A 20,498-nucleotide genomic window follows, 5' to 3' on the forward strand; every position below is an offset into this window, starting at 1 on the left:
AACAAGAATTTATACAAAACTATACAATATCCAATGGCAGTGGCACGAAGTGCTGCGGCTGGAAGCCAGCTAAAATTCCCTGACTGTTGCACGGCCCTGGGGCTCTTCCTGCCGCACCTTTCAAGGATGTCCCTCCTTGTGCTCGCACCGCTTGATTCGGTTTCACCGGGACGCAGAGCGGGAGCCGGGAGCGGGATCAGGAGCAGGGAGCGGGGCCGGGAGTGGGCCCGGGAGCGGGAGCAGGGAGCGGGGCCGGGATCAGGAGCAGGGAGCGGGGCCGGGAGTGGGCCCAGGAGCAGGGAGCGGGGCCGGGATCAGGAGCAGGGAGCGGGGCCGGGATCAGGCCCGGGAGCGGGAGCAGGGAACGGGGCCGGGATCAGGCCCGGGAGCGGGGCCGGCGCTGTCCCCTGCTCGGCTCACGGTGCCACGGCGCCCTCTGCTGCCCATCCGCGCCGCTGCACCGCGCTCCCGGCTCTCGTCCCGCATTCCGGCTCTCTTTCTGAATTCCCAGCCAATATCCCGCATTCCCGGCTCTCACCCTGAATTCCAGTATCCCGCATTCCCGGCTCTTATCCCGCATTTCGGCTCTCACCCTGAATTCCCGGCCAGTATCCCTCATTCCCGGCTCTCATCCCTCATTCCCGGCTCTCATCCCGCATTTCGGCTCTCACCCTGAATTCCCGGCCAGAATCCCGCATTCCTGACTCTCATCCCGCATTCCCGGTTCTCGTCCTGTTCCCGGCCCGTATCCCACATTCCCAGCTCTCATCCCGTTTTCTCTCCTATCACCCCGCATGCCCGGCCCGCCTTCCCCGCTCTCATCCCTCTTTCCTTGCTCGTATCCCGCACTCCCGGTCTGTATCCCGCATTCCCCGCTCTCACCCCGCACTCCCTGCCCATATCCCGCAGTCCGGGCTCCCATCCTGCTTTCCCTGCCCATATCCCGCAGTCCCGGCTCCCATCCCGTTTTCCCTGCCCATATCCCGCAGTCCCGGCTCCCATCCCTCTTTCCCATACCCCGCATTCCCGGCCTACCCCCGCCGCGCTCGGAGCGGGGTTTGCCCGAAGATCTCCATCAATCCCGACTGACTGGAGGCGGGTACCTCCATCCCGCGGGCAGCTCCAGAAGGAAGCGCCCTGTGGGAGCACCTGATGCCCTATTTCAGGGAATAGGGAATTCACGGGGGGTTTTAACGGGACCCTTTAACGGGAGCGGCGGGGCTGGCGCAGAGCGCAGCGTGCGCTGCTCGGCGCTGCGGCCGCCGCCCTTCATCCCCGGCCAAGCCACTGTCTCCAGCTGTCTCCGACGATTGCCGGGGCTCCTAAAGGCCCGGCTGGGCTGCACAAGAGGCTCTGAGGAGAGTTCGTGCCGCTTTTCTCTCAGCACTGGTCTCTCCCCCGCGGTTGTCTCCATCTCAGAACCCCAAGGCGCCTGAATGCCTTTCCGTCAGCACGGCACTAAGTGCGTGCTCTCTCTCACACGAGGCTCTGCTGGCTGGGGATTTCCTGTCATCCTGCCTGTCCACGTTCAGCTTCTCTATCATATCTCTGTGTCTTCTCAAACAGCAAATGAGTGCTTTGCCTGTTCTAACTTTATCTGCTTTACAAAACTGCAGTGTTGGGTGATGGCTGTGAGTTACTTTGTTTCTCCAAGTTCAGGCAAAGATTATTTTAATTCCGGGTTAAAAAGTGAAGGAATCAGAACAGAGTAATGCTCATCCACGTATTCCTGTAGACTGGGACCTCTCACTCCCTTTCCAACAAAAAGTACCAGCACTGGGTATGCTGAAAGGCATGAGCACCATGTGGGGTGGCTGCTTCCATCCCCAGGACTCACAGATTTTTGTTTGCCTGCTAGTCAAAGCATAATCTGGACAAAGCACACCCTGTGGAGAGTAGGTGATGAATGCCTGTGAAATCCTGGCTCTGGGAAGAGCCAGTCCTGCCAGATGTGATAATGTTGTCCTCTGACAAATGGCCGTAGCTTGGCCTTGTGCAGATAACCATGGGGTTTGTGTGCTAGCTCCAGCTATTGATCCTGCTGGGGAAGGGCTCCCTATCCTGCAGCCATCCCTCCCACCTCCACAGTGCTCAGCTCTCACAGCCCATGGGGTTTGGCTCCACTTCTCCCTTTCACTGGCACTTCTGCACAGACTAACAATTACACATGTGCATTTCCATTTATCTCACACCTTCCAGCTGAAGTCCAAGTGCTTCCCCCCGAGAATCAGGCACTGCAGAGAGCACTGAGATAAGCAGGGAGCACAGAGGGATCACCCAGTCGGCCTTGCTGTAGCACAGCTGCTCCTTGTAACGCAGCAGACACTTAGCAGAATTCCTGAGTATCCAAACACAAAGTTCAGAGCAGCTGTTTCCAAACTCACTTGAGTTGCTGCAGTGCCCTGGGGTGCAGTGGGGACAGTCCTGCCCTTCCCAGAGCCACAGGCTCAGCCCCTTGGGCAGGGAGTCCAGCACATCCTCTGCCTCTTACCCTGCCCCACACAACCCTGCCAGGGCCCTGCTATAACAGCTCTGACCCAGAGTGTCTGCTGGACCAGCTGGATCTGCATTTTTGTTCACTGTCAAGCCTTTATGTGTTTTCTTTAAAACACTTTGAACTGTAGCATCAGCTCCAGGTTCTTGAGTTCTCCCCAGGGCTCTGTCACCATCTTGCCTGGGCAGCAGCCACAGCCCAGGGCTTCCCTGTAGGTCAGGAATGAGTGATTGTGCCAGCAGAGCTTTCCTGGGAACCTTTCTGTGGCAGAACCATCTCATTTATGTAAAGCAGGTCAGGAATGTGTGATTGAGCCAGCAGAGCTTTCCTGGGAACCTTTCTGTGGCAGAACCATCTCACTTATTGATGTAAAGCCACACTGTAAAGGTGCTCATTCACTGATCTCTGTTACCTTATGACCTGTGTAACCTTACATGACCTTTTGAAGGCCTGTGTGTTGGTGATTCATCCCAAAAACCTGTGGGGAGAGCAGAGCAGCCCTGCAGAGGCACATCAGCCCCAGTGTGCTCTTCTCCACCAGCACATTCCCAGAAATGCCTGCAGTGCTGACTGGCTGCCTGACATTGCTCAAGTACAATTGCTTGTGTCAGGTCTACCATAAAACACTATAAAAATGAAACTTCTTCCAGCAACAGCTGAATTCCAGTAATCTCCAAGGCATGTAATTTGTTTGTGAAGTTGAGGCCCTATTTCCTTGCTGCAATAGCCTTACACATCAGCTCTGCAGGGCTGGGCACTAAGGATGGGCAGCATCTCATCTAGGCTGAGAGCTGGTCACATCTAAAAGGTGATTCACCCTCAGAGATGAGTGTGTCTCTTCCTCTCCACTGCCTGTGAAGAAAGTGTGGGTAAATAGCTCAGAGACATTCACCTTGCAAATTTACAAATCACCTGAAAGGAACCTGACCTGTGAATTTTTAACCTCCTGTGAAAGGATGCTGGGCCTTTGGAATGAGCAGAAGCCCAAACTTTGATGCTGTGCTGTGGTGTGCACCACATGTGCAGCAATCCCCAATCCAGGCTGTTGTCCAGGCAGTGTCTCAGGATGCCCAAAGCTGGTGTGTTCTGTCATTATCCACACATAACAGCAGCCCCAGCCTGAAGGGAGGAATCTGGGAAAGGGCATCTGTGCATGTGGGCAATTCACAGAGCCCACAGGCTGATTCCAGAACAACCACTCCTGTTACCACATTCTTACTGTGTTCCTGTGTGCATCTGAGTGCACATGAGATACTGTGCCTTTTAATTACACCTACAGCAGTGGGGAAATCCCATCAGATCTAACTACCACCCTGATTGGAAACTCTTTGCTCAAGAGCAGGTAATCCCACCCTTGCCCCTGCCTGCCTGCAGAGTGCATGAAACCCTGGGGTTGTTTTAGGGAATTTCACCATGCAGCACTAAGGGTAGAGAGCTGAAGCTGCCCTGAAAATAAAAATATGATAGCATGATGCAAATGGAATTCTATCACTGCACCTTTTAATGGCTGGGGGAGTGAACAGGAGATGAAGGTGAAGATTGTGTGAGGTGCAGACTAGGAGCTTGCTGCAGGCTTCATGCATGTGAAAACTCAGTGCTATAAACAAAGCAATAAATACACACTACTTTACCATCTTATCTGCTCAGATGGCTGCCTGCTCCCTGCCCCACCACCCAACAACTCCTGCTGTTTTATCCTCAAGCTTCAATCTACACCTTAATGTTTCCCTAAAGGAGTAGAACACCTTGTGTTCAGGTGGGATTGTCTGATATTGAACAAAGCACAGTGGTCATTTATAAGCCAAAACTTCCTGAATTCCTTCTCTGGCTTTGAGAACCTCAGTCTGTCCTTATTCCTTGATACACAGTTCCAAGACACTTGTGCTGTGAGGAGATGCTGGTTTCAGAGGCTGCTGCTGTCTCACCCCAAAATGGAATCTCTCCTGACCCCTGTGAGATCATTTGAGTTTAAACTACCCATAGGAGAAGAAATTATTTCAGGATCCAGCCTGCAGCATGAGCACCAAGCAGTGTGACAGAGGGCAGCAAGCCGTGGCTGAGAGCTCAGAATGGGATTTTGTGGTAGTTTTGTCCCCAAAGCCAGTGTATCTTGTAGCTACACTCTTGCTTTTCTGCCCTGGAAAAAGCAACTGGAGTGGCTGCTCTCCTGATTAGCTGGCCTCTGAAGCATTGCACATGTGTCAGTGCTGCCTGCCCAGGATCAGCTGAGGGTCAGTGTGTGCCTCCCTGCTGGAGGAAATGCTGAGAACACCCTGATTGAAAGCTCCAGAGCACCCCAGAGCTGTGCTGTGCTACCACAGGGACACAGGATGTCACTGAGGCAGAGGCTGCTCCTTGTTCATCTTCTAATTATTTTCTTTTTCTCTTACTTTTTAGTGTGGAAACAATAAATGATGGGCAGTTTCATAGTGTGGAACTCGTGATGCTGAATCAAACTCTGAACCTGGTGGTGGACAAGGGGGCTCCCAAGAGTCTGGGAAAGCTCCAGAAGCAGTCTTCTGTCAGCCTCAACACACCCCTCTACATTGGAGGTACTGTGAGTTGTTCTAGAATTGAAGTTTTAACATGTTTTCTCAGAAGCAAAGCATCTTCCATCCTGTGGAGAGAGCTCTCACACAGCCCCCACAGGAACAGCCTGCTTGGTGTTTCAGCAGCTCCCAGAACTGGCTGGCACCAAGCTGTGGTGGCTGAAGTGGAAGTGTCAGTAGGAGTATCACAAATTGGCATGGCAAAAAAGCAAATCAATAGTTAGTTGGTTTAAATATACCATAACTGAGCAGTATTTCTGCTGGAAGTTTTATTAGAGAGGTCTAAAAATTGTGGGGAAAAAGGTGTGTGATGCAAAACCATATTAACACACAAGCTAAGAACACCTTGGTTAATAGTCTTCTCATTGGAAACTGAAGCCACAGTTTTAGACAGATATTAGAATTGCCCAAACCTCAGTTAAGAAATTTTTTTCCCATTAAGTACTGAATCTGGAGGGAAAAGACCAAATGGGATGGGGAACAATGCCCAGAATAATGACTATACCACTGATTAGGTGTCTGGTTACAAGAGACAGAACAAAGGCTGGTCTCTGCCCAATGGATTGTTTTTGCCAGAACCCCCCTAGTTCTGTTCTGGACTGAATGTTGAAATCTCTCTCTCAGTGACACAGAGTTCTTGAATTTTTAGTCAGCCTATTTCAAATAAAAAAGTCAGCAGAATGGTAATAGGAAGTCTTTGAGCCTTTTCTAATGAGATAATTGAAGCCAATAGTAGAAACTCTTACCAAATTCAGTTGGTGCTGGTCAAGGCTTTTCTAAATAATTTTCTTTAATAACACTTTTTTAAAAGAACCCTGAATATTGCCCTTGTAAAACAGAAAACTGGCTGATCTTGCTTTGTACAGAGCTGAACTTTTATAATTGGCTCCTATTAAGAATGTCACAGGCTATTAAAGGGTATTGTGCATCAAAGATAATCTACTGGTGCAGAGGCCATCTCAATTCCTCCCTTTAGCACAGCACAATCCTGCAGCAGTTTATACACAGGGGACTTGGGAACTAATCCTGTGGAAAAGTTTTGCTAATGGATGAGCATTGTGGATCAATACTAATTCTCCAAAGGTACCTAAAAATTCTCAGGAAAAACCTGAAGTCTGGTTGGATACCAGGATCCCTGGCCTCAGTAAAGACTTTTGCTGTTGCCTATTAAAATTCTTTTTGCTTCTTTCTAAACCCTTCCTGTTCTTCATGTGCCACCTCTTTGTGTGCAGCCCTCCCATGGAGCCAGCTGCCCTTCCTCTGCAGGTGGTTTAGCCAAAGTAGCTGCCTGAATTACCCCAGAGCAATTGTTCCTGACCTACAGTAAGGTTAACACAGACCTGAACCTTCAGCTGCCCAGAGTTTTGTCCATCTCACAACCACATCACCTGTTCTAGCAACTTTCCCCCTAACACACAGTGAAACAGGTGCTGGATTTGTTTTAGGAGCACCTTTAACAGTGGCATTGCTTACAGACAGTGAGTTCAGAGGCCTCACATGGCTGAAGAAGGAAGCACTTGCCTGTGCTAATGCAGCTGTACATCCAAGCTGGCATCAGTGGGGAAGGCACAAAACAACATCCCAAAGAACCTGCTGGTGAACCAACCATGTGAACTCTTCCAAGCGCTTGAACAAGAAAGGAGGGGCTCACCACAAAGCCTTGGCCTGGCCCTTGAAGTGCTGTTCCCTGTCTTTAGAGCTCTCCTGCACTAATTTCCAGGGGATGCACTCTTAGCACTCCCTCTCTTAACACTGTGACCCAGTAAAGCCAAACTGTCTTGTTGCATCCCAGAGGTGGATGCTACGGGCTGACAAATGAAGGCATTCTCAAACCTTTCAGAAGAATAATTGCTATTAAACTGTAGAGAGAAGGAACATTATCTAAGGATAGGAACACAGAGCCACCAGGCAAAAAAAATAGTTTGGTTTTTCTTCTTCTTTTTTTTTTTTTGGGGGGTCATGTACCTCTTACAGAAGAATGGGCAAGTGAGTTTATTTTTTTTCCTTTCCATTTCCAGAATGAGGACAGGGAGATGGTGCTACCTTACAAAGGTCCTATGCAAATTAGTTATTCAAAGATTTTAAGGGGCTGTGACAAAAGAAGCTTTAGCAATTATAACTTATAATTTATATTATTTATAAATATATAAAATGTACATTATATATAAATTACAAGTATAATTATAATTATATATAAATAGATATAATTTATATTATTTTACATATTATATATATTGTTTTATCTATTATATTATATATATAAAATTATGTAAATTACCATCATAATTTATAATTGTAACTGTAATTGAACCTTCCCTTTTTCCTTTTATCTGAAGGGATCCCAACCTCCACTGGATTATCATCCCTGCGCCAGGGTGCAGACAAGACACCAAATGGTTTTCATGGCTGCATTCACGATGTCAGGATCAACAACGAGCTGCAGGATTTCAAGGATTTACCCCAGCAGTCCCTGGGAGTCCTTCCTGGCTGCAAATCCTGTAACATCTGCAAGCACGGGATCTGCCGCTCCCTGGAGAAAACCAGTGTGATTTGTGAATGTCACCCCGGCTGGACGGGCCCTCTGTGTGACCAGGAAATTGGAGATCCTTGTCTTAACCACAAGTAAGCTCAAACCAATGCTGACTGGAGAGCAAAAGTTTTACAGCTAAGGCATATTTCACATTTCATCTTGCAAAACCACATCTGACTGGTTTTGGAGGTGCTGGGTCCCCACACGAGGTTATTGACAGTTGTGAGTCTGCATTTGTGGCAGCTCTCAATTTCCACTTCTTGTTCAGACCTTGCTGACTCACCAAAGGAGCTCATGGTCCTGCAGGAGCTCAGGTGTTAATGCTGCAGGTCACACCTTCAGCTGTGACTCGACACACTAAAATACAAAACCTCCTGTTAATGGGCATGGCTTAACCCCAGGAGGCGAGAGCCTGCACGGATCCAGAGCAGAGCAGCCTGTGAGGGAGAGGTACACATTTCAGGGGTTTTCTCCCTGCAGCACTGAGCCCCGTCTTCAAACTTACTCCCTGAAGACCATTACGCACTCCAGTGTGAGCAGTTTTAAATTTCCCAAATAGCTGACTTAAATATTACACTTGGAAACAGCTCTTTAAAGTGCAAGTTTAAAGGATAGCGTGGTGTTGCATGTGAAGGGAGCATGAGTGTAAAGTATTTGCAGTTCAAAGGCTCAATAACCACATCTCCATCAGAAACACAGGATGAATAGCTTTCTTATGGCCAATACACAGGAAACAGTCTCGTGCAGAGCAGCAGGCTGCATATTTCAGTGTTGTTTCATAAGCAGATGGAAGTACTTTTGTTTTAGAAGTTCCTTCAGTTGCTGTCTTGGAAGGCGCTTTTCACGAGCACATACTTTTGACAGGTAAATTGATGCAGTGAATAATCACTCTCAGAGATTTAACGTGGCAAAGGTACCATTTGAAACTTGCTTCTGGTTCTAATTCTGCAAAGTACTGAAGTCTGGAGGTGTTGAAAAGCACCTGACAGTTTACAAACCAAAGGTATGAAGACCCAAATGTTTCCTTGAATTTCTAATGTCAACACAAAGCTGTTGTGGTTGGACAGAGAAAAATAAGGGAGTTCCAGATGTTTACATGATGAGGGATTGTTTCTCTCATAGTCCAGGGAGGATGAGGCAATTATGAACACAGTCCCTTGCTAAGGGAAGTAGCTGTGTATATTTTTAATGCTCACACACTGTCTCACCTTTCCTAAATCAGTTCAGCCTTTTGGAGCTGGCTCCCTAAAGCCCTGCCCAGTGTATCCAGGGGAGTGTGGAGCCCTGCTGGCAGGTGTCTGCTCCAACACACAGAGGTTAACTTCACTGAGGAAATGCACCTCAAAGATTAGGTTTGTTGGGCAGAAAACACTGCTCTCTACAGACTGTGACTCCCTTCATTACAGTATTTTGCATGTCTGGAGCTCACATGTAATCTGTCCTTTTTAGTTCAAAGCTTAAAAATTAAATGTACAAAAATTCAACATAAACAGGGAATAATTTTGAAGTACTAGAAAGAAAATAGAAATGAGAGACATGGGCTTATATCAAGTTAGGTTATGCCAAAGTTTTTCCTTGGCTGGAAAGAGTTGCTTTCCTCGCTATTCTCAGCCATGCCAAGTCTGCCCCTGTGCCAGAAGTGGGGACAGTGTCAGAGAACTTGCTCAGGATCACCACCCCACCCTGTGGTGTTCCCTGGAAATGCCAAAGCTCGCTGCAAACCCCAGGAGCCAGGGAACCCTCAAGTACAGCTGCCTGCTGATAAGTCTGTGCATAGCTTTGCCACCAGCACCTTCATTTATCACATTGGTTTTCATCACCTGATATTATTTGTGCAGCGACTCTGCTCAGGAAGCCTGGGCATGCAGCTTGATTGTTGGCACTTAGTTGCACGTGCTGCTGCTGTAAATGTGAGCTGTCTCATGTGGGTGCCAAGCCTTGGTCTGTGCTCACGAAGAGCTGAATGTTTTCTACTCTAGGTTCACAAATTCTAAATGTATTCTCTGAATGTTATCCAGTATTCACTGAAAACCCACACGGTTTTCTCCAGAGTGTTTGACACTGAGCTGCTGTTTTTGGATTAGTATCCTGGAATTAAATGGGCAGAAATGCTAAAATCAAACATTTCTGGGAAAAGGAACTTTCACATCCAGCAAAGACCAGCTCTAAATGCTTCTGTTTCTCCAGGTGTCTGCATGGCAAGTGCACAGCTGCTGGTGCTGCTTACACCTGTAAGTGCATGGAGGGCTACACGGGCCTCTACTGTGACAAGAAGAACAATTCCTCAAACCCCTGCAGGACTTTGAAATGCAGCCACGGGCAGTGCAAGGTCTCGGAGCACGGGGAGCCCTACTGTGAATGTGACCCGGGCTACAGCGGAGAGCTCTGTGACAGAGGTAGGCTTGTGCTGCTGCATTCCTGCTTTACACCTCATTTACACCTGCTTTACTCCTCTCTTCCCTGCCACTCCAACATGGGGAGGAATGGCAAATAGAAGATTAAGTTAAGCCAGCCTCTGCAGAGCAGTACAAGGAGAACAGAGTCATATAACACTAGGTAGCTGCTATCACATAGAGAAATGGGTACATGGAGTGAACATGTTTTATTCTCTGTCTCCTGAATCCTTTGCTGCTCCCAGGATTTGGGTGGGACGTTTAAAGAGCTTGTTGTGAGGTGTACCCTCAGCAAGCAGGGATTTGCACTGCTGGGAAGGGAGGTCTTGCAAGAAGAACCACTCATCTGAAGTGGCATGAAAGATTCTCCTCCTTCAGCTTGGGCAGGTTTCCAGGGGAATCCCACAGATCATGCTGGACTTTCCTACGAGGGCAGAGGCCCAACTCTTCTGCCTGACCTGAAAAGACTCCCTGGAAACTCACTGAGTTTTAACTGCATTCTTTCTGCCTTTTTTTGTTCTTGTCCAGAAGGAAGGAGCTGGATTATATTATTTTTTTTCCGTTGTCCCTTTCCTGTGCATGAACCACAGACTTTCCAAATTTTACACATGCCCATCATCAAATGTATCTGGCTGCTGCACAGGGACTGCAGAACAGCACAGACACTTTCAGGTATCCCAGACCACTAGTGTCACACAGAGCAGGCTGACCTTTGCTCCAGAGAAGCAGACATGGTAAAACTAATTCCTATTTTGCAGGAGTGTTGCAGGACTCAACACTCAGCACTCATTAAAACACTTCCAGGCTGCTGATCAAAGCCAGCAGGCCTGCTTGGCCCCAGCCTTGCACAGGATATTACACATTTGCGTAGACATGCTCTGTTTTGGTGGCAGGTACAAAGCAGTAAAAGATTAAGGTTCTTCTCATTCCATCTGTTTGTCTTGAATCACATCATGAACCCAGGGCTGCTCACTGATGTGTGGGGAATATCCAGTGTGAAAAACACATTCACTCTCCTGTGAACATTTTAAAAGTTTAATAAAGGACAATAGGAGACAAGGACCATAGAGCAAAGGTTGCTACAGCCAGGTGCAGCTTGGCACTCAGCTAAGAGCACACTGTTATCTGTGGGGATACCCCTTAAACACCTTTTCCCTTACATCAGCATATTCATAGACTCTTATGCAAAGTAAACTTTTCCCAACTAGTTTACATGTTCCAAGAATTGTTTAGCCTGGCTCCTCCTTGGATCCTCCTTTTTAGAGCATGCAAATTCCCTGGTTGTGATTTTAGTCCATTCATATCACCTCCAGTTTTTGGGCCCTGGCCTACATTGCCTTCAGCCAGTGAGTGCTGATAGCTGGCAGATCTGTACAGGTGGGCTATCCATTGACATGGATAATAATTAGCATTGACTCCATGATTCTCAGAAGGCTGATCCATCTCTTTATTATACTATACTTGCTGAGAAACCCATCTCCCTTACAGACAGTCATGACACAGGTGGACCCAATTGGTCCTTTAATTAAAACACCATCACCATTGGCCAATTAAGAAAGATTTGTTTACCAAATCACCCTTTGGTAAACAGATCTCCATAACACATTCCACATGTGCACAACAACAGGTGCAGCATATGAAGATAAGAATGATCATTCTTCTCTCTGATGTTCTCACAGCCTTCCCCAGGACAATACCTGGGGAAAGCTGTGCATTGCTCCCTGTGACCAGAGAGCTGCTGCCACAAGTCACCGCCTTTCTGACTCCTTGCCACCCCTGTTGTCCCAGCAGAGAACCTGTGCCAAGGAGACATCATTTGGGAAGTGCTGCACAAGTGGTCCTTACAGACAGTCACGACACAGGTGGACCCAATTGGTCCTTCAATCTATCAGCATCACCATTGGCCAATTAAGAAACCACCCTTTGGTAAACAAATCTCTATAACACATGCCACATGTTCACAACACCAGGCACAGCAAGTGAGGATAAGAATTGTTTCTCATTCTTCTCTCTGGTCTTCTCACAGCCTTCCCCAGGACAATGCCTGGGGAAAGCTCTGCGTTGCTCCCTGTGGCCAATAGTTACTGTCATAGCTGGGCATCCCCAGCTGGGTAATAATTAGCATTGACTCCATGATTCTCAGAAGGCTGATCCATCTTTTTATTATCCTATACTTAAGAAACCCATCGCCCTGACAGACAGTCACGACACAGGGGAACCCAATTGGTCTTTCAATCTATCAGCATCACCATTGGCCAATTAAGAAACCACCCTTTGGTAAACAAATCTCCATAACACATTCCACATGTTCACAACAACAGTTGCAGCAAGTGAGGATAAGAATGGTCATTCTTCTCTCTGATGTTCTCACAGCCTTCCCCAGCACAATACCTGGGGAAAGCTGTGCATTGCTCCCCGTGGCCAGCCAAGTTACCACATTACCACAACCAGAAGAGTTACCCCATTTCTGACTCCTTGCCCCCCTGTTGTCCCAGCAGAGAGCCTGTGCCAAGGAGACGTCATCCGGGAGGTGGTGCGCAAGCAGCAGGGCTACACCTCGTGCGCCACAGCCTCCAAGGTGCCGCGGCTGGAGTGCCGCGGGGGCTGCGGCGGCAGCGGGCACTGCTGCGTGCCCCTGCGCAGCAAGAGGAGGAAATACTTCTTCCAGTGCCTGGATGGCTCCACCTTCACGGAGGAACTGGAGAGACACGTGGAGTGCGGCTGCTCAAAGTGCTCGTAAGCCATCCTTGGGTCTCTCGCCACTTTAATCGACTCAGAAGCGTTATGGAAACGGGACCTGTTTACTTGCAGAGTGAAGAAGAAGAAAAGAATTATTAAGTATATTGTAAAATAAGCAAAAAATAGAACTTATTTTTATTATGGAAAGTGACTATTTTCATCTTTTATTATATAAAGTATCGCACCACTTTGGGTATATGTATCATATAGTGAGCTATTTTTACCATGAAACTTTTTTAACAGTTGTAAGAAAAAAAATTTCAAAAGCTAAAAGGTTAAAAAAAAATTATATATATAAAGAAAACATAGCCTAACAGGAGAAATGTGGGGTGACTTTATGTGTATGCACAATGAACAGACGTAAAGGTGTTCCAAGGACCCACAGCCAGACTGATTTGGGCTGAAGAAAGCTCCAAGGCCCTGGCTGGGAGTTCCAGGTGAGCAGATCCCCGTGACTGACTGCATCCAGGCACCTGAAGAGCCTCCTCAGCCCCTTCTCTTCCCAACACTGCCAACATTGCTCCTGTACAGTGGCCCCGCTTGCTGTCCATGAACTGGTTCCCTGGAGCACACAGGCACTGCCATAGCTTGAGGCTAATTACATTATTTGACTATTGTAATACTATAATAATACATTTTTTGCTGTGTATGTTGTATTTATCTGTGTTCATGTTATATTCTGCGGCAACTGTATCTATAGAGCACAGGCAGCTTTATCCAAAAGAAGGGTGCAAAGGGAAAGGAAGTGGAGAAATTTATGTTGCTTTGGGTAATTTGGGGGCAAAAATGTGAAATAAGTGCTAAGTGATGCCTAATAAATGACATAGTACTTTTGTGTAAACTCCTCAGCTATGTTATTTCCCAAGTTTGTGCCTTCTTGCTCCCAGTCTTGAGCCCTTTTTTGTATATGAAATGTAAGGAATGCACTGCTACATAGTTTATCACACCTTGACACTTTAACTTGCAAAGGTTGTAAAGAGCATGAAAATACTGCAGGTGCCAGAAGGTACCTGCAACCTATCAGCTTTTACTGCCACTGTCACTTGAGCCGGGGTGTGAGCTGGGCCGTGGCTGCTGTTCAGCCTCACGCTGGCTCTGAGCAGCTGCCTGCCTCTCCACGGCTCTCCAGGCGAGCAGAAGTTGCACTAAATCCATGTGAAGGTGTTCAGCTGGCACCTGTCCTGCAGGGAGAGGTGTCACAGCTCTGCCCAGTGCAGCCTGACCTGCTCACCAAAGCTCCTCCACCTGCACTCGTGCCTCCCCAAGGACCCCCACTCACCTGAGCTGTGTTCAGAGCAACTGCTGAGTAGGAATTGGAAATCAATGCAGGGATGAATTCTCAGTGTGGATGTGAGGAAAAAATTGACTCTGGGAGTGAGTTTGATTTTTGAAGGGTTTTTGTCAGGGCTGCCTTTCAGGGTCAGGACATACATGCAAAGAGCACCATGGATACCTTGAATTTTCTCTTACTGTAAGTTTCAAACCTGCCCATCAACAACTGTTCTATTACCTGTATAGTTTCTTTCTTTCTCTAATGGAGTAAGTATTTTGATCCTTTCTTTAAGTTCTCTGTCTCTGAGGAAAGTAGTCAGAGATGCTTCCTAGCAGCCATAAAGTCCTTCTGGGAACGCTCACTGGTCTCACCAAAAGGCTTTCAGATCAGGGGAGTCAGCAAAGGATGAGTAGGAAAGTTGAATCAAGAAAATGGGACAGCTTTGATTTGGGCTTTGGAAGAATGCAGCCCTGCCATGACAGGGTTTATTTCCCACTAAAGCAGAGAGACCATCTAGCTATAATACAGCCAGAAAGCTGTAAGATGCTTGTTGTGCTTCTGCTATGTCAGTCTCTCCTTAACTGCAGCAGTTCATTCATATTTCTCTCTTATGACCAGAACAATGTGAGCAGAAGGGACATAACCAATTTAACAGGCATCTCAAAAAAATCATCAAAATAAATATCAGTACATGGAGCTGACAATCAGTGACACATAAAACAATCACTACTTAATGTGCCAGACTCTGATTGATACAGTACAGCTCAAAAGCCAGGGAAAAACTAACCCTGGTTGCAAGTACTGTGGACTGCTTTTTATTTTTAACATAACATCAGCAGCTCATAGCAGCTGGGGTTTGTGATGTAGGACAAAAATCACCTAAACCACAACCCACATGTTTTAAAAATTCATGTGAGTGTCTGCAAACACTTGTACAAATATGTGCCCAGCACACTACTACCATTAATGATTCATTCCTGCTTAAAAACATTTGAATTCCTGAAGAAGCAGCTGCTGTGGTGTCAGGCAGAAGAAATCCAGCCTGGCAGTGGCTCAGATTTGTTGTAGCCACTCTGGACTGCCCAGGCCTGCAGGAACACGGCCCCCCTTGAACCTGTCCAGAGCTGTGCCCACTCTGTCGCCTGAGCAGCAGCGCGGTGACAAACAGGGTGACATTCGCGGGTGGCCTCACACCTGCTCTGAAAGCAAAGGCCTGGCAAGGCAAAAGCCATCAACATCTTGTTAACACATCTCTCTGGGATTTACTTAAGCCAAGCCTTGCAGCAAAGGGACCAGCAACAGCTCAGCAAGGCCGGCCCTGTTCTTAGCCCTTCTCTATCACGGCACTTCGGTGTTAAGTGTCAGGATAAAGAACTAAGAAAATATCTATTTTGTAACCAAATGATGCAATTTTTGTATGCTTTTAGGCAGCACCTGCCACTGGAGAGTGATGCTTTATGTCCATGATTCTCTGACTTGCTATAGAATTATTTTAAGAAAATAAAAAAAGCATTCAGATGTGCCAAAAATGTGTGGTTAACTGAAGTGTAATTAGCTCTGAAAGTTCCTTTGTAACCTGCCTAATGTTACAATCGATTTCAAGAACTGTGGGTACAATGCAGTAGTTTTTACCTCCAGAAAATTTTAATATAAAGTGAAGAAAGATGCTTACCCTTTAAAAATGGCAATGCAGACTCGTGTGAACTGATGTATTTTATTATTAGATTCTCATTGTGATGTAAGTTTAAATAAATTGTTGGGTTATGGAAGATTGTAACACCTTGTGATTCAGATTATTTCTCTGTGTATTTGAGGTATTGAGTCTAACCTTCAGTGTGCACAGGAAATGATGGGGGAACTACAGCCATTCCACTTGGACAAAGTCAAAGAACAGCTGTAATTAAAGGTGGTATTTACACTAGTTACCAATTTTTATGGCATCACAGCCTAGTATTTTAGGAGTCTTACATGCACAGGCAAATTAAGTCACATAGTTTTTTATCCTGGGCATTTTCCTTAATTAAAATCTTTATTTGGTACATTTTTTAACTGTTTGATAAAGACCTGCAGCAAAATCGCACTCATTAATTACTGTTAGAATAAATGAAGAAATACTGGGAATGGAGCTGGAGGAGGTAGGGCTGAGGAAATGGAAGTCACAGCCAACTGTGGATGGAAGGGATCTTGTGATTTCCTGGCACACATGCACTCCATATATGCTGCCACACTGCTGTAGATGATTATTTAATATTAGTGACCCAGCAGCAACAGACTTCTGCTGTTCATTGCATTCCAGCCTCAGCATAGAATAAAATAAAGCCCTCCCTAGTCCTCTGCCTTCCCTCACCCATGCCCCTGTGCAACACTCACATATTGCTAATTATGCTTCAAACTATGGTTCCTAAGAGTTGCCTTTGCAGTTCCATGCAAAACTGGTGGCAGCAGTTAGCCAATAAAAACACTCAACCTTAATGAGCATCATTAAGTCTGAACTATGAAGGTTAATTACATAATTGTAGCAGATGGCAGCATTTTCACCTAAAGCAAACCCAGCTGAGCCCACTAAAAAAGCTAGCAGGGAAGTGTTCAAAAATGGCTGGGTAGAGGCTGCTCTGTTCAACAGTTTATTTGCATTGCTCGTGGCTATGCAGCTTGGGGGTTGGCTGAGCTCAAGGAGCTGCAGCCTGAGGATGCAAAGCTCCTGTTTGTGCTTCTCCTTGCACTGCCCAGGTGCTGTTTACCAGCCGTGGTACGAGGCACACAGTGCTGGAAGCTGTCTGTCCCACCTTCCTTTATCTTTGTGCTCTCCAGTCGGCAGGGAATGGTTGGATGGAGCTGCTGCTTGCACGGTGGTTGGCTGCGGGGTTTGGGTTCTCTTAGGTCTCTGTCGCTTTGTGTCTCTGTGACCTCTTTTAGGAGTTACCTCCCCATTTCTGCTCCAGCTCACTGCAGGCAGCCCCGCGGTTCAGCGGGCAGGACAGGCGGAGTTGGCTCAGCTCTGCCGAGCCCCAGGCACTCCCGATGCCTTGGTTTAAGGCCCAGCGGAGATGTTACAATGGGTGCCAGTCCGGTTTCGTTCTGTGTGCGCTTTAGGATGTTCCCTGATGTTTTCCAGATATTACACAGAACGGGCCCCGCAGCGTTCGAGGACAGCGGAGGTGAGCGGGGTCCGCCAGCAGGTGGCGCCATAGGGCGGCCCGTGCCGCTCCGGGGGGACGGAATGGAATGGGATGGGATGGGACGGAACAGGACGGGAATGGGATGGGACGGGACAGGACGGAACAGGACGGGATGGGATGGGACGGGACGGAATATTTCTGTGGAAAAGGACCCATAATAGCCATCTGAGCAACTCAGGGCTGACGGGGTCACCGCCCGTTGTTGAAGGCACTGTCCAAATGCCTCAAGCACTGCCAGGCCTGGGGTATGACTGCCTCTCCAAGAAGCCTGTTCTAGGCTTTCCACAAAAAATGCTCCCTGATGTTCTGTATAAACCTCCCCGGTGCAGCACTGAGTCTTTCCCATGCCTGCTGTCTGGATCCTGGGGAGAAAAGCTCAGCACTTCCCTCTCCGTGTGTCCTCACAGGAGGGAGAGTGCAGAGTGCAATGAGGTCACCCCTCAGCCTCCCTCCCTCCAAACTGGACAAGCCCAGAGTTCTCAGCTGCTCATCACAGGAGTACATGTACATGTGATACACAGATTTTCTGGGAAGTTTTAAATAATAACTTCTTGGCTTTTATTGATCCTGAGCCATCAACCTCTTAGCATTGTTCAGCTGTGATGACAGGTGTCCCTGCTGTCCCCTCACCATGGCATGGATCATCGTGGCTATACCCCAGGAAAGTGCCTGAACTGCCAGCAGGACAGGCCTGCTGAGCCCCAGGAGAGCATGTGAGACCTGGGGGGCTCCAACACTTCTTCAGCACCATCCCTGGCAGCAGGACAAGGGCTCCATGTGCTGGCATATGGGACAGCCTGTGCCCAGAGGTCTGAAGTCAGTGTCACACAGCTGCTGTTGATGTTGATTATTTCCATGTTAGCACCTTATGGAATAACAACTGATTTTGCTGTTTCTACCCCAATTCTGCTGCTGTTTGCTCACACACACTGAGGGAAAAGCACTGTGTGCCTGCAGAGTTCGTTACCCAGCAGGGTGTCCAAGCTGGCAGGCACACACCCCACAGCCTGTGACACCTCTGGTCTCTGAAGAAAGCACAGCTGCTCCTCCAAGCACCCTCACACTCTGAGAGCCCTGCAGGCAGCAAGAAACTCCTGGGGCATGGAACAGAGCATGCAGGCAGTACAAGCAGTAGCTGTCAGTGTGAGCACCTTCACTTGCCCGTGGTGCAGGGGGCACCCTGCAGTCTCAAACAGAGCTGGCTGTGAGACTTGCACAGCTTTGTGTCTTGTTCATGTGTGATCTCTTGACCTTCTCCTTTCCCAGGGCTCCTGAGCTTTCAAAGTACAGTGATGCTCAAGGTACTCTGGGGATGACAGTGCCTTCTCTGAATTGTCTATGAGGTTTGTCCCCACGGCACAGGGATCACTCCTTTTCTGTAAAAATAACCTTTTACAAGGCTGTGTCTTGTCTGGGGAGGAAAAGTGCACATCCTGCCTCTGAGGTGTAGGAGGGAGGAAAGCAGGTAAATGAGTGTTCAGGGGATAGCTCAAAACTGACAGGAATCAGGCCATTTTGAGTGGTCCAGCCCTCCAGCTAATCTTCCACCAGCAGCATTCAACCAGCTCCTGCGCTGGAGGAAGGGGAGATGTTCAGAGGTGCTCACCTTCCCATGGGATGGAGATGGCTGGTCCCCTGGAGATGGCTGAACACCCACCCACCCATGGGAAGCAGTGAATTCATTCCTTGCTTTGCTTTTCTCGCATGCACACCTTTTACTTTCCCAACTGAACTCATTCCAAGAGTTCTCTCCCTTTTACCCTTCCAGTTCCCTTCCCAACGCTGCTGACAGGGCAGTGAGGGAGTGGCTGGGAGGGGTTTGACTGCTGACTGGGGTTAAACCTCGACAGGCAAAAGCCTCAGCTCAGCCTTTGACACTTCTTGCAGAGCAAGGTTACAGGAACCAAATACCACAAGGTAATTTAGGTGGGGACTTTGCAGCACACGAGATAAGATCAGGCTTTCACCTAGCATGTGATAAGAGCAGGCACAACAGGCAGTTTTTATAAAGCAGCTTACGCTTCCTTAATTACACACCAGCATATTTTGCATCTCTTAACCTTCCCTAGTTTCTCCTGGTAAAGCACTCATTGAACTGTTGGGGGGGAGGGAGATTTAATATTTTTCTTATATTTTCTAAATATATTTACTATGTTGAGGTAAACACCAAAGTACAATTTATGGGACCAAGACACAGACTAAGTTGGTCACACCAATAAATAAATGAAATTCTTATATAGCAATGAAACAATTTTCATTTCACCCCACTAATAACTGATTTTTTAAAAAGTCCTTGCCTTCAGGTATATCATTTATATAGAATCCTCTCATCTGGTTTCATTACCCAAAGATACTGCATAGTACTTTAGTAGTTAAGTGTGTGTGTATATATATATATAATATATACATATATATATAATATGTACATATATAATTTTTAAATATACATACACACATTTGTATTTATATAGCTGATCATATATTCACCTTCAGATTGATTTATTCTTACTTAGGGGCTTTTCCAAGCAATGTGTTGACTGACATACAAATAACTCCAATCTAAAAATGCTCATAACTAATAAATCAATTGCTCTGAAAATTAGTGAACATTCTGAGCCTCTCTCAGACCTGTGTTAAATTTCCAGTTTGATCTAAACCTCAGATCTGAGATGGACTAAAGATAGCTGAGCATTGATCTCAGTTTCATTTTTTGGGGTTTTATTTCACATATTCTGTCTTAGCTGCAACATTCAGGTAAAATTCTGCAGCTTATTGTGAAGAAACTGAAACTTCAGATTTGCTGACCTTGTTTTTAACTGAACAGCCCTTAGCTCATTCATTATCACAGAGCCTTTATCTGTTCCAATTTTTCACATGGGGAGATGAGTTAAGAGGGTTTGCTTGACACAATAGGTAAAGTGGGCATCCAATGTATAAAAAATTCAGAACTTGCTCCTAAATGCACAAAATGTGCATTTTTGTCCCTGATAGAGTCCAAGGCTGGGAAAGCAGTCAGTGAATCTGCATTGCTGGAAAGGGAGAGTTATCATTTCCTCAGTGAAAGCTGGGTCAGGAACTTCTCTGCCTGTTTCAAGACAGCAGGAATCAGACAGCTGTCAGGCTGTACACTCTGGTTTTTCTTATTTTTCTGCATGTATATATTTATTAACAGCACTTCCCAGGGATGGTATTTCATTTCCTCTAGAGTTAGAAGGTGTGTAGGAAACAGCCAGTGTCAGTGCTGGGAAAAAAATGCCTCAGAATTAAGGTAATAAAAAATCTCCCTGCAGATCTGTTTTCCACATCCCCACCAGAGATGTCTGCAAGACACCGGATAGCTC

At 47.0% G+C, this 20,498-nt stretch overlaps 1 protein-coding gene across 3 annotated transcripts in view; it reads left to right on the forward strand.

The window, feature by feature from the left end:
- Positions 1 to 15,755, forward strand: part of SLIT3 (slit guidance ligand 3) — a 494,398-nt gene extending 478,643 nt beyond the window's left edge. For 2 of the 3 annotated variants that reach the window (XM_071443101.1, XM_071443102.1), the window contains 4 exons: positions 4,892 to 5,046; positions 7,380 to 7,665; positions 9,761 to 9,969; positions 12,462 to 15,755. In XM_071443101.1, the coding sequence (XP_071299202.1) occupies positions 4,892 to 5,046; positions 7,380 to 7,665; positions 9,761 to 9,969; positions 12,462 to 12,706 (895 nt within the window). In that variant the 3' untranslated portion in view covers positions 12,707 to 15,755. The remainder of the gene's footprint in view (positions 1 to 4,891; positions 5,047 to 7,379; positions 7,666 to 9,760; positions 9,970 to 12,461) is intronic. The other variant, XM_071443103.1, reaches the window with a different exon arrangement.
- Positions 15,756 to 20,498: the final 4,743 nt, after the last annotated feature.

This window comes from Agelaius tricolor, unplaced genomic scaffold, assembly GCF_023055355.1.
Source record: "Agelaius tricolor isolate 1412-34295 unplaced genomic scaffold, bAgeTri1.0.p SCAF_18, whole genome shotgun sequence".
Taxonomy (NCBI): Eukaryota; Metazoa; Chordata; class Aves; order Passeriformes; family Icteridae; genus Agelaius; species Agelaius tricolor.